Below are 13510 nucleotides of genomic sequence, written 5' to 3' on the forward strand. Positions count from 1 at the left end.
CAAGCATGGAGGTAATGTTGCTACAGTTTTTGTTTTAATTTAAAACCATTTTTTTACAGAGTGAATTGGAAAATATAAATGCTTTTCTTTCCTTCTCACTGCTTCATGATACTCATCTTTAATTGATTATCATGATACAATGTAGGAAGTGAACACAAACAATGGACTAAAGGTCACACTAGCCATAAAAATAGAGGTGAAGTATCATGGAATATATTAAGAACTTCCAAAGAGTATCGGTTAAAGTCTAATTGTTCTTTAAGCCCTTTGATAATTTATAATCATGCCTTGTGAATCTGTTATTTAATATTTTAATTCATAAGCTATCAAAGATAACAGGAAGTTTAAATTTTAGCCACTGTTGACTAGAAGTCAGTGTCTTTCTTGTTGGTCAGTGTGAGGGCAAAACAGTACCATTGGGGAAGGTAAGCAAAGCCCGTGGATGAGATTGAATCTCTAGGAAATTCAGTTCACTTTCTGGTGTAAAGTTTCCTTCTTGTACAAGTTGCGGAGCTGTATAGGTATGTCAAATATTAGTAAAGGTGAAAGAAGTGCTTTTGGGAACAAATGTGATAAATGTTTTCTTGGGAATATTAAATAGAGAATGTTTAGGGTAAGATGCAGTGCTGACAAAATAAATGCTGTTTTATTTGCAAAAAAATTGTTGAACCACAGTTCTCCCATCCAATGGTCCACATTGAAGCAGAGATTGTGCTCTCTAGAAATTATTAATTAATTTGCTACACAGTTTAAGTGAGATTCCAGTTAACGTACCTTTTTGGAAAATTTGGGTTGGGAATGTGAAAAAGACAGGAATTTGAATATATTGTATGAATAGATATTCCCCTGTGAGACAGGCTGACTTATCATGACATCCTTAATGTTTTGTGTACCTACAGATGGGAAACTCTATGGGCAGGGGACCCTGGGAAAGTGAATATCTCTCAGGCTCGCCAATTTACGCCGTGCATTAAACAAATTAACTTCACCACAAACTTGATTCGCCTGGAATTGAACAGTTCTCTGCTAGAATACTATACTGAATTGGATGCTGTCCTGCTACATGGTGTCAGGGATAGACTTCTTCCCCTACATAAACCATCCATGTTAGATCTGGAAGATGATGACAAGGAAGATCATAGTATAGAGTACTTCAATGAACAGTTCAGTGGAAAAATCTTGCCTGAAAGTACCAAGAATGGTTACTTTGAAAAATTGCCTTATGAGGTAAGAATAATGATAATAGTTTGCATACAGAGTTTTATTTGGATCAGATTTAATGAATTATTGTGTGTTTTAAAAATATTCTTAATAAGTAATGCACTTTTTATTAGTCTTTTTTGGAAACTCTGGTCTTGAACTAGTAAGTAACCTGATCACAGGCCTTCATCAATTCTGTTGTCCAATCCATGAGATACGATATTTTGTTTTGGTGTAGATATGTTTTGTTTTTAACCATGTGTCTTTTCATTTGGATATTGGCAGCTTTATGGATGAATCAGCTCATGCACGTGAGATTTATACTTCAACATTGGGCATGGATTTGGGTCACAGATTGTCCTTCTACCTTGAGGATGTTTACTTTTTCTTCAGAAAATTGTAGACACACCATCTTAGTAATGAAGTATTTTGAACTAGTGCAGGGAAAGTGTTTGAACTCAGGTTATCAATTTAATAAAACCTAAATTGCAACAAAGCCACACCCACCACTCTCTCTGTAAAAAAAAACACACCTACCTCTGACGTCTCCCCTAAACCTTCTGCCTCTGACCTTAAATGGATATCCTCTGGTATTGGCTATTGCCGCCCAGGGGAAAAGGTGCTGGCTGTCCACTCTATCTCTGCCCCTCATAATCTTATACCCCTCTATCAAGTCGCCTCTCATCCTGCATCACTCCAAAGAGAAAAGCCCTAGCTCGCTCAACCTTTCCTCAGAAGACATGCTGTCTACTCCAGGCAGCATCCTGGTAAATCTCCTCTGTACCCCCTCTAAAGCTTCCAAATACTTCCTGCAGTGAGGTTACCAGATGGAACACAATACTCTAACTGTGGTCTAATCAGTGTTTTATAGAGCTGCAACATTACCTTATGGCTCTTGAACTCAATCCCTGGACTAACGAAGGCCAGTGCACCATACGCCTTCTTAACCAGCCTATCAACATGCGTGGCAACTTTGAAGGATCTTTGGACTTGGACCCCAAGATCCCTCTGTTCCTGCACACTGCTCAGAATCCTATGAACTATTTGATTCTGACCTTGAAAAATAGAAAGATATTATTGATAAAAGTAGAAGTTGCTGAGTGAACGCTATGATCATAAACTTGTTAGCATCTGCTGAGTGGTTATAATTTCATCAGATTTTATAAGGGGCTTTGTTTGAAATACTGGGAAAGTTTTGAAAATAAGCATTCTGGAAACTATATGTGAATTAGTAATTGACTTTAAATGGTAATTACCACCTTGGTCATGCTCAACAAAGTCTTCATGATATTTTAATTGGACTTGTAACAAATGTAGATTCTGGAAATCATAGATAAATATTTGAATTTTTTAATGCAGTTTTTATTGATATTATTTTTGTTCATTGTGCCTCTATATGCCTCATTCTTAAGACTGCTGGAAATAGATTTTCCTTCATTTCCAAGTTCCAAGTGTACCTTTGAGAACCACAAAGACATGGCAGAGAACACTATTTACAACATCAGACAATCATTTTGATGTTTTATTCAGGATAATTAACATCATTGGTTTTGTCAGATTTGAAACCTATTTTGTACTTTCTTTAGTATTAGTAAATTTAGCGTGTCTTTTTTCCCCATGAAATACTTGAACTTCCATGAAGATTTACATTTGCTTCATAATTCTGGAGAAAACCATTTTAAGGGTATTTGTCCTGACCCCTTCATAAGAACAGAAAAAATAAGCTATAATAAAACACAGAAAATGCTGGAAAAACTCAACAGGTCAGATAGCATCTGTGGAAAGTAAAACAGTTAATGTTTCAGGTCCAGGTTCCTCATTAGAATGGGGAAACATAAGCTTTCTCACTGCTGAAGTTCCTTTCTTCTTTGAGGCTGCTGCTATTCCATTACATCTGGTTCATTTTCCTAGCTGTTATGTTGAATTTGCTGAAGACTTTTTTGTTAATTGTAAGTTTAATAAATGCTATAATTCATCATTTTATTTCATTTTCCTTTCTAAAATAAAACTACGAGGTGAGCACTCAAATCCAATGCTGTGTGAACCAGTTGTGAATGGAAATAAATGGATAAAGCGTGTTCCAACTCATAATCAAAAAGTGAAGAAAGGAATTTGAATTTGGCTTTGTTATTACAATCCTGTATGCTCTTCGGATGTGGCCAATGCTGTCTAGCCTCCATTTATCACCTATGCTTACAATGGTGTTTGTTGGCCACCTTCTCAAGTTGGCACAACCCTGTTCAAACAGGTGGAACTAGATAAAGGATATCCCTCCCTTACCTAGTTCCACCTATCACCTACAAGTCTCTGTCTTCATCCTTCCCCTCCCCCAACCCCTCCCCACCCGGTTCCATCTTCCTAACCTCATTTCCCCCTCTTGTGTTTCCTCCTAGCAAATTCTGTCTCAACACTTCTCCCCTCCCCGTCCTCCACCTGGCTCCATCTGTCCTTCAATCCCTCTCATCTGGTCCGTTTATCACCCACCAGCCTCTGTTTCACCCCACCCTCTCTCCTCTTTACACTGGCTATCTTCCCTCTACACTCTCAATACTGATACAGGGTCATTTTTAATACTATTTGATGTTGTTTCAGAGGGTCTGTTGAGGTGATGTCAAAAAGGTAGTGGGTATAACAATTGAACTATAGAACTATTATTGATAAGGAGTCCGAGTCCAGGATTGCTCTCTCAAGGTTGAAAGTTGAGTTCATAGGTCAACAATGAACATGGCAAACAGTTACACAATCAAAATTAACATATAAATAAAAACAAAGTTCAGCATCGCATTGTTTACTTTTTGTATTTATTAACAAAACGTACCACTGGTGGGGCTGACATTTATTGTCTGTGCTCAATTGCCCATGAACTAAATAGATAGTTAAGAGTCAATCACATTAGTGGGTCTGGGGTCACATTTAGGGTAGGTTGAGTTAAGGATGGGAAATTTCCTTCCCTGAGGATGCAAGATCAACGTAGCAAATTTTAGATCCCTTTTGTGATGACGATATCTGAAAGTCTGGTGTCACTAATGTGAAATCCGATGCTATTTGTATTGTGAAAGACTTAAGACAGTTTTGTGCCCTTTTTCCCTATTGTTGGAGATGGAGAAAATTTATAATGTGATATCACTTTTTCTTCCAAAATACAAATGCATAAGACAATTTTTGATTTGTTAAATAACACAAAATGATTGGTTTAAACTAAATTTGTATAGTCAAATGTGTGTGACCTTTTCCTGTTTATGATCTCATTTAATTATTCCAGTAATATGAGTACTATTTCTGTGAAGTGCATCATATAATAAAAATAGCCTCCTTCAGATGGTTACCATAGCTGTCAAGAGGTTCGATTAAGGAATGGCATTGAGAATTTTTTAAAAAAGATTGCATTATTGCAGTTTGTAAGTACAAAGAACAATGGCTGAAAGAGATAATTGTGTGTTTGTTGGTTCCTTTTATAGTGACTCATCTTTAAACACAAAGTATTAAATTTCAAGGAAATCTATAGTCCAAACATTTTTGCAACATTCCCAATATTTTACTTTTATTAGAGTCTGACAAGATTTTGCAAGCTTGTTAGTATTTTAAATTTATTATGACTTGTAGCACTATGATTTTGAAATTTGTTGTGCTTTCCTTTACTGGAGTTACAGCATAGACATTTGTCAGTTACATATTGTAGAGAAGGGCAAAATACTGGGCTGTTGATACATTTTTACAGGCATAGAAATTTGATTTATTTATATTTATCTGGTAAGCTGGAAGGGCTGCTGTCAATTCATGTACAAAGTAGTCAAATCTCTCAGCTTGCCATGGAGCAAGGTGGGATATCACTTTTATGCAACACAATTATAACTTGCATTAGTCTCAGAGAAAGTTATTTACTCACAACTGTGATAAATGAAGATTTCAGGAGAAATTGGTTGACAGCATTTCCAATTTCTGAGCATAAGGTATGTAATTGAGTGTGAACAGTGGCATCCTGAACCTGATTGAATGGTTCTACCATAGATCCACAGCCTAGAGACTAGGAAGCTCGTAATCAGAGTGTCAGGTACTCCCGCTAGAAATTCACCTTGAATATGTTAATTGGGAGCATGGTTCCAAATGTGGACAATATTGTGTGGAAGATTGCACACAAGTTTTCTGCTTCACATGGACCTTTTAAAGTGAAAGTGTTGACAGTAAAATAAATTATAAACAAAACAGAAAATACGCAGGTCAGGCAGCATGCATGAAGAAAGAAAGAGTTTCAGGTCTTTGACCCTTAATCGGAATATATATCATGTCTTGTGTAATGCTGTTGTACAGTCAACTACTTTTTGTTGGATGGGGATACTTCATACAAAAGGAAATGTTTTAGGTTTCACCACCGCACTCTTGAGACGCCTATATTGATTAAATCCAACTCTACTCCTTCGCCCTTGCTGTCCAACACAAACTCGGTCATTCACTCATGCACACTCTCATCTCCCAAGCACTGCAATGTTGTGCGAAGTACTGACTAGTGTGTTTTGTAAGGAACTTAACTTTTCTATGGAACTTGGAAACATGTTGTGAAATTTTTTTTCTGACTTCTCTCCCTCCCTGAAACTTCATGTCTATAATGTGGAAAGAGTGCAGCTATCTGTCATATTTTTGATCCAAGGTGGAAAAACGAAAAAAACAAAAGTAAGATACACATCACTACAACTAGTTTGTGTGAGATGCACAGTATTTATTCCCATGGTAGAAGGAGATTTTTGACTTCTCCCTACCGGCAACCTACATGTGTATAAATATTCACTCGCCAACCCTGCAAGACCTTTGATTTAATCTACATAGGTGTCTCAACCACAGAATGTGAATACACTGATCTTCAGAAACTTTGGTGGTATTTGATGTGGCTCTTTGAGTTCTTTGTGATTTGCTCTACACTGCTTTTGTGACTTCCTCCAGTTATTGTGTAACTAAACTTTCATCCATCAGCCTAGGATGCAAAGTACTGCTATAAGTAGAGATGACAAAACATTAAGAAAAGTTTGGTAGACAAAATATACATCAAATTCGAGACTGGAGTGTATAAGAGAGCTGAGTTTTGCAGTGAAAAGGCTACTTGTTTACGAAGAGGAAGTGCTGTAGTCTGCAAATGAGTTGGGGAAGTATTTACCTTTCATTTTGGCACCCAGAATTTACTTGATGGATTTGCATGCTTTTCAAAGATATGGTATTTCTCAAGCTGGAGAGAAAATGGTCAATGAGTTACTTTCGAAAATATAAAGGTCACCAGGCTGTCTATCTTTTGATTACACAATGGGTGGAAGTGTTTTGAACTTAAAAACTTCTTCCAAAGTACATTAAAAATATGTTGCGTAGCAGATCAAAGGCAGAGGGCAGTGTGTTCCTTCTGAGATCGTGCCTATGAACCTGTAGAATTTCACTGCTGCAGCAAAGATAATTATTCACTCTTGTCTTTATGCATAAGAAATAAATGTGCCACTTTATGATTAAAAGCCACTGTCACTATACAACCATCATATTTTGATCTACGGAGCATAGATAGGCAACTAAACTTTATTATTAAATCATCCACACCATATCTCATAACTAAAATTTAAAAGAAAAACTCAATAATTCTCTCCAAAATCTTACTGATTTTATTTTTGTTCTCCTGATTCAATAATGTTCATGTGCAAATTCTGAAGGATTCAAGAAGTAGAAATGGGAAAAATCTTGGACAATTGTCTAAACCCAGAAACAGAATTGTAACAGCACAACCATTTTGAGTCCATGCCAGCTCTTTGCAAAACAGTGCAGCGAGTCTCGCTACCCTACCCTACCCTTTCCCTGTAGCCCTGCAATTATTTTCTTCTAAGTATTGATCCAATCCCTTTTGAAAGCTACAATTGAATCTGCTTCCATTACCCTGCAACTTTTTTGAAACTTCCTTTATTTCTGTGCCATGTAATGCGATTGAATCACAAGATCTAGAAAGCTTAAACGTCCTTCCTGTGGTTGTCCAGGCTCTTGTCTGGCATCCAATGTAGTCTTTTTTTCCTTGATTACTCCCTGGTTACTTTCTTCTTAAATGCTTTAGAAATGGAAGATATTGATGTATTTCATTCTCTTATGTACACAAAGATCCATAATGTCTCAACAAACAAACCTGTTATGAAACACACACTGATTCTCAAATTGCTTAGCTGGTTTGTGAAGTCCACCTACTATATTGGTATATTACTAATCCCTTGCTAGGAAATAAAGGCCTAAAATATTATGCTATTTATCAGGAACGCCTATGGTTATAACCTTTACAGTATTTTGGTTCATTGTGACTTGTGTCTTGTTTTAATAATCCTTGACAATTTGAGCCGATTGGAAATATTATATGAACACCAATAAGAAAATAAATTGGTCAGGGAAAACCATGAATGTTTTCTCTTTATATTTATTTAAATTGTACTTTCATTTCATGGTTGAAATAAATCATCAAGTTTAAAAAAAACAGCAATTGTGGATCAACTTGTAAATGTTGCTTGGCTGGTATTTGTGCTTTATTATTTCTGGTCATTATATTCCACAGTTGCTGAGTACTTTACGTAACGTGTTATTAAGATATCTTACAACTTGCCACACTAGGAGGAAGTTTGGAAGTCAAATTAATCTGTCCTCTTCAATAAAAATTTCTGTAGTTAATTTAATATAATCCACTATATAAATCACCAACCAGGTTATAAAATATGTGAAGCAAATGCATAACCAATGACCCAGGTGGAAACGTCTGGAACATACAGTATTGCATAAATATAAGTATATGTCATAGGCCAGCAGTGAAACCTGATAAATATCTTCACAGATGAAGCTGACCAGATAACTCATGAGCGACAAAGTTGCAAGTGAATTATGATCATTCTCCTGAGTGGAGTTATTTATCAGATTGCACTACTAATTGCAGCTGTATTCTGTCGATATTGGACGTTTTAAAGTATAATTTTTAAAATCTATTTTATGGCAAGCCTGATGATGTGAAAAATGCTTCCATCTCTCTTTTGCATGTGTGGTGTAGATGCTTATACCACATTCGCACTTCTGCCTAAACCGTAGTGATGATTAATCAGGATAACTGATAAAAGTCAAATGCCATTTACATTTTGATTTGTGAATTGGTCAATTCGCATGTGAAATTTTGGACAAAGTGCATTGGTTTCCATGGTGAGATGGCGATAGAGGAACAAATATGTGAAACCTGGGCTATTGCCTTTTGAACAACTGCATATTGTGACTAGTTTCAATGATTAAGGAATTGTAATTGAGGAATAGAGTTTTAAAAATCCATCATACGGTCTGCTGCACGGCATGTAATAGTACTCCAGTTTGTTCTTGGGTGCAGATCTCACTATATAGTCCTACTGCTGTGCCATGGATTTTCAGGCCCATCTTGCATTTGTTGCTGTTACCTATGATTTGTTCACTGCTGTGATGTTTTTTGGACTGAAACAAAAGTGCCATTTAATTTATTGTCTTTAAGCCTGCTTTTCATTATAATTCTTAATGTATGTTAAAGTGCAGAATTATTTTATTTTCATGGCAGAACAGAATATTGTACTGCACTTCAGTCTCAATGTCAGCACAACAGTTGCTCAGATGAGTGCACTTTGAGTATGGTTTGGATTTCACAAGTAAAGGCTGCATTGTTTGTTTAGTTTAGTAATCATACCACAATTAAAATATTTCCTAATTAGTCAGTGTTCATGAAGATTTGAAAAGTAGATTTTAGAGTGATTATTCTTGTGCATTATCTGTGGAACTTCAGCATCCAAAGCAATATTTGTTTCCAGTGAGCTGAGGCAAAGAGCTTGACGAGTCAAACTGTCAGGTTGTGTTATAGGCCTCTGCATATTTTTAGTGCCCCCTTGAGGTTTGCCCTTTGCCTGGGTCTAATACAAGCTGTTAGTGCTAACAGATCATCCCAGTGTGAAAAGGCTTAGCCTCTGGGAGCTCTGTTTGACACTTTGGTAACTTGCAGAACGTCACTTCTTGGTCTCACTGATGTGTGAAACTGCAACGCTGTTAAAGTGATGAAAAGTAGCTAAATTCAGAATGCATTATAGGAAAGGGAGTTACTGAAATGGAAAGAGAATCTGTCAGAAAGACCAGAATGGTTTTATCTCCATGAAAGTGGACTCCATGCTCAAGTATTGGGTTTTAGTCCATTGCTTTAAATGAGAAGAGTCATTATTTATGGTGTCTTCATATCTTAAGAACATAACATAAGAACATAGAAATAGCAGCAGGACATTTGACCCCTCGAACCTGCTCTACCACTCAGCAAATTGTGCATGATCTTCTAACTCATAGATCAGTTTCCTGAGCTATTCCTGTATCCCTTGATTGCTTTAATATTCAAAAATCTATCGATTTCTGTTTTGGATGTAATTGATGACTAAGCCTGCGCAGCACTCCTGGGTGGAAAATTCAAACCTTTGCGTGTAGAAGATATCTCTGTGTCCCAGTCCAAAATAGCCTACTCCTTATATTGAGACTGCGGCTCTTAATTAATGACTGCTTAGTGAAGGAAATCATTCCCCCTCTATCTACCTTATCAACCTCTCTAAGAATTTTGAAAACTTCAGTGAAGTTACTTTTCACTCTTCTAAACTCTGGAGGATAGGGGACTAGCCTACTCAATCTTTCCTCATATGATAGACTTGCCATCCCAGAAACTGATCTGATGTATCTTTGCTGTACTCTCCTTATAGCAGGTATATCCCCCCTTGGGTAAGGAGATCAAAATCTTTGTGAGACTACACCATAATACTGCAGGTTGGTCTCACCAATGCCCTATATACTTACAGTAAAACATCTTTACCTTTGTGCTCAAATCCACTCGCAATAAGGGCCAACATACATTTCCTTTCTTAATTGCCTGCTGCACCTGCATGTTAACTTTGAACATCAACAGTTTCTCAATCACTTGCCATTAAAAAAAATTCTGTTTTATTCCTCTAAAGAGGGCAACCTTACATTTATCACACTGTACTCCACCTACCATATTCTTGCCCACTCACACAGCTTATATATATATATCTTCTTGAAGCCTTTTGGCATCCTCATCTTAACTTGCATTCCTACCCAGTTTCATGTCATCAGTAAATGTGGAAATTCTAGGGTTGGTTCCCTCAGCCATATCATTGATACAGCTTTTGAACAGTTGGGGCACAAGTACTAAATCCTGCAGTACCCCACAATTCACAGCCTGCCAACCTGAGAAGGACCTATTTATTCCTACATTTTGTTTTATGTCTGCTGACCAACTCTCAATCCACACAAGTGGATTATACCCCTAATCCATGAGGTATAATCTTGTTCACCTATCTTCTGTGTGGGACATTATGGAATACCAACTGAAAATCCAAATACAACACATCCACTAGCTTTCCCTCATCTCCTCTAAAAGAATGCATTAGAACCTCAAAAGAACTCCAGTAGGTGAGTCATACGTGATTTCCCTTTCACTAATCCATGTTGACTTTGCTCAATTGTATTATTATTTTCTAAGTGTCTTTATGTCATATCCTTTATTATGGATTTCAGGATGTTCCTTCCTATCGATGTTGAGTTCCCTGTTTTCTCTCACCCTCTTTCTGTCACATTTAGTGTTGTCACATGTTCTACCCTCCAGTTTGCAATAAAGAATGGATTATGTGAAACAGAAGTGGTCTCATAATAAATCTGTATTCATATCTGTTATGAATTGCAACATTCAAGTCCTTAAGATACTATTGGATGGGGAGCTAAATGTCTAATAAGACAAATCTGCATATATTTTGTAATGTATTATTTTTTTCCACCTGACAATTACAGATACGAAGCTGTGAAAATATGCCTCCTGGAATACATCGAGGGGAAAGTTCATATTTTAAGTAGATTTCAGCTGCTTTACTCACCTCCACCTTAACTGTGAAAATAGATGACTTCTAGACTCAGGCTTTTAAATTTTTAAAATGACTGCCAGTGGATTAGAGGGCAAATATTCAGATTATTTGATTACCACACTTGTGAATGGAAATAGACTGGTTTGTTGCTGCATTTTTGTTTAGTTACATGCTTTTATTGAACCTGGATAATGGGACAAATATAACAGTGTAGCACACCAGCAATACAAAGTGATGTTTTGTGAAAGATGTAAGAGAATTTAGGAAGCAAAGAAGATTTGGTAATGGAAAGAGGTTAGAAAATTCACCTTTTGGGATAGAATAGGATGTACTGTAATGACTCGATTTCAACAATGAGGCTGAAGAGGGTGGTATACTGCCTTTGAGCAGTGGAATGCTAATAGATAACTTCTGTCTTTACTTTGGGTCTTTCATTCCCTTGACACTTTTTAATCAGTAATTCAAATCCTAATGCAAAAAGGGCACAGGCAGGAATATATTCTTAAAGCATTGTTTTTTTCTTAAAATAACTCTGCAACTTGTTTATAAATGAACAAATGAGCTAGTAGATTGCCTAATTACCTCTTTCATACATCTGTAGAATATGTAGCGTCATTCACATGTAATACAACTGGTCTTCAGAAAACAAAGTCTTGGATTGAGTGCAGAAAGATCTGTAGGTATCTTTCCAGTTAAGCACTACTGGCTATTTTGCATTGAGATTTATAGATGTGACCATCACTGCAGTTATTTTTTTTCTAACCTTTTAATCATACTTTTGATTACTTTTAGAAAAAAAATCACCCATAACACCTCATGGAATTATGTGATCAAATCGATAATTTTGTCACGTACCAGCAACAAAAGAAACACACCGAATCATGTATAAGTTTTAAAAAACTATTTTATTAATAACTACTTAGAATAATAAGAAAAATAAAAGTAAAAATGTTAGGATGTTTAAAAGTAAAAATGTTAGATCTTAAACATCATTAACCCTAAAAACTAAACTCGAAGTGTGTGTGTGGCAAATTCCCAAACTCCAAGTCCAGGAATAGTTCTCAAAGTTCAGTTCAGCAAGCCATAAGGTGAAACGTGAGCGAAGGCTTCTGCAAAACCACCATTGACTGAAGAGGAAATGTAGAGAAAAAATAGAGAGTAATTACGAAATCCAAATGTTCCACGACAGAACTCATACGACACCTCAATCACTGATGATCTCCATTCCTTTGTTCCGAAGTATCTGCCACCCCGAAAGGCATCTGAAACATGGCCGTCCACACAAATACCTGTTTCCTTCTACAGGTTAACGACAAAGTGGACTCCACTGGATTATTCCAAAAATCCATACGTGGATTGTAGTGACAGATACAGTTATTGTTTTTCATCCATCGATACAGAGACCAGCAGGCGGTCTCTCTCTGTCTCTCTCTGTCTCTCTCTCTCCTCTCCTCTGACTGACTGCTCCAAACAACGTCGTCACGTCCTTCTCTCCCTGTTGTCGTCATCACACCACACACACACACACGACTGTGCTATGTCTTGAAGGGACATTCACCAATAATAACCTAATCCGTTACAATGTCAAGAGGAGTTGTATGGAAGTGTTACGATTCTGATAGGTAGAAGGAACATTTACACTAGTTTTAATTATATTTGCAGTTGCATAATTTGGACTATATTACCAATTATTTGCACACTTTTCCTTTCCAAAAAATGTAGTTTGCCAATTGATTCATACATCAGTAGTTAATTATATATTGCAGTTCAAGGAGCACACCAAAATAACTTGCCTTCTTTTGAAAGTTTGCAGCTAGGTTGGATATGAAGAACACCAACACATCAACATAAGAAATAAGTACAAGACTAAGCCATTTGGCCCCTCATGCCTGCTCTGTCATTCAATAAGATAAGTTTCATGATTTAGATACTAGTATTGCCAGAATCTATAGAAGTGCCTTTGAGCATGAGTCATAACCTCGAGGGGAGATGAAGCTGAAGATATCAGTCCCTCTTGGTCTACACCATATTGTAGATATTCCCACTGTTCTCTCCACTCCTAACCTTCCCTGCAACTAAAGCACAATTTTTTTTTCTCAGTTTTCCAGTTCTGATAAAGGGTCATGAACCTGAATTGCAGACTCCGTTTCTCTCTCCTTGAATGATGCCTGACCTGCAAAGTGTTTATGCAGCTCAACTCCTTAACTGCTGAAAATTCATCAGAATTTACAATATTACACAAAGAAAAGTTGTCTTGGTTTCATGACTTAACCATACTAAGAACGCTCCTTCCCCAACCGAAAATGATGCAGAAGCTCCTCTGTGATGCACTGAGACTGAGTGGTCTGCTGACTTATGAACGTTAATGAAGTCATGTGAGCACATTAAGAAATGCAAAA

The 13510-nt window shown here is 36.8% G+C and overlaps 1 protein-coding gene across 2 annotated transcripts in view; it reads left to right on the top strand.

Annotated features, from left to right (window-relative positions):
- fbxl4 (F-box and leucine-rich repeat protein 4) overlaps positions 1-13510 on the top strand; it is a 67836-nt gene that overhangs the window by 23100 nt on the left and 31226 nt on the right. For both annotated transcript variants that reach the window (XM_052024637.1, XM_052024636.1), the window contains one exon: positions 900-1227. In XM_052024637.1, coding sequence (XP_051880597.1) covers positions 900-1227 — 328 coding nt within the window. The remainder of the gene's footprint in view (positions 1-899; positions 1228-13510) is intronic.

This window comes from Pristis pectinata, chromosome 10, assembly GCF_009764475.1.
Source record: "Pristis pectinata isolate sPriPec2 chromosome 10, sPriPec2.1.pri, whole genome shotgun sequence".
Lineage (NCBI taxonomy): Eukaryota > Metazoa > Chordata > Chondrichthyes > Rhinopristiformes > Pristidae > Pristis > Pristis pectinata.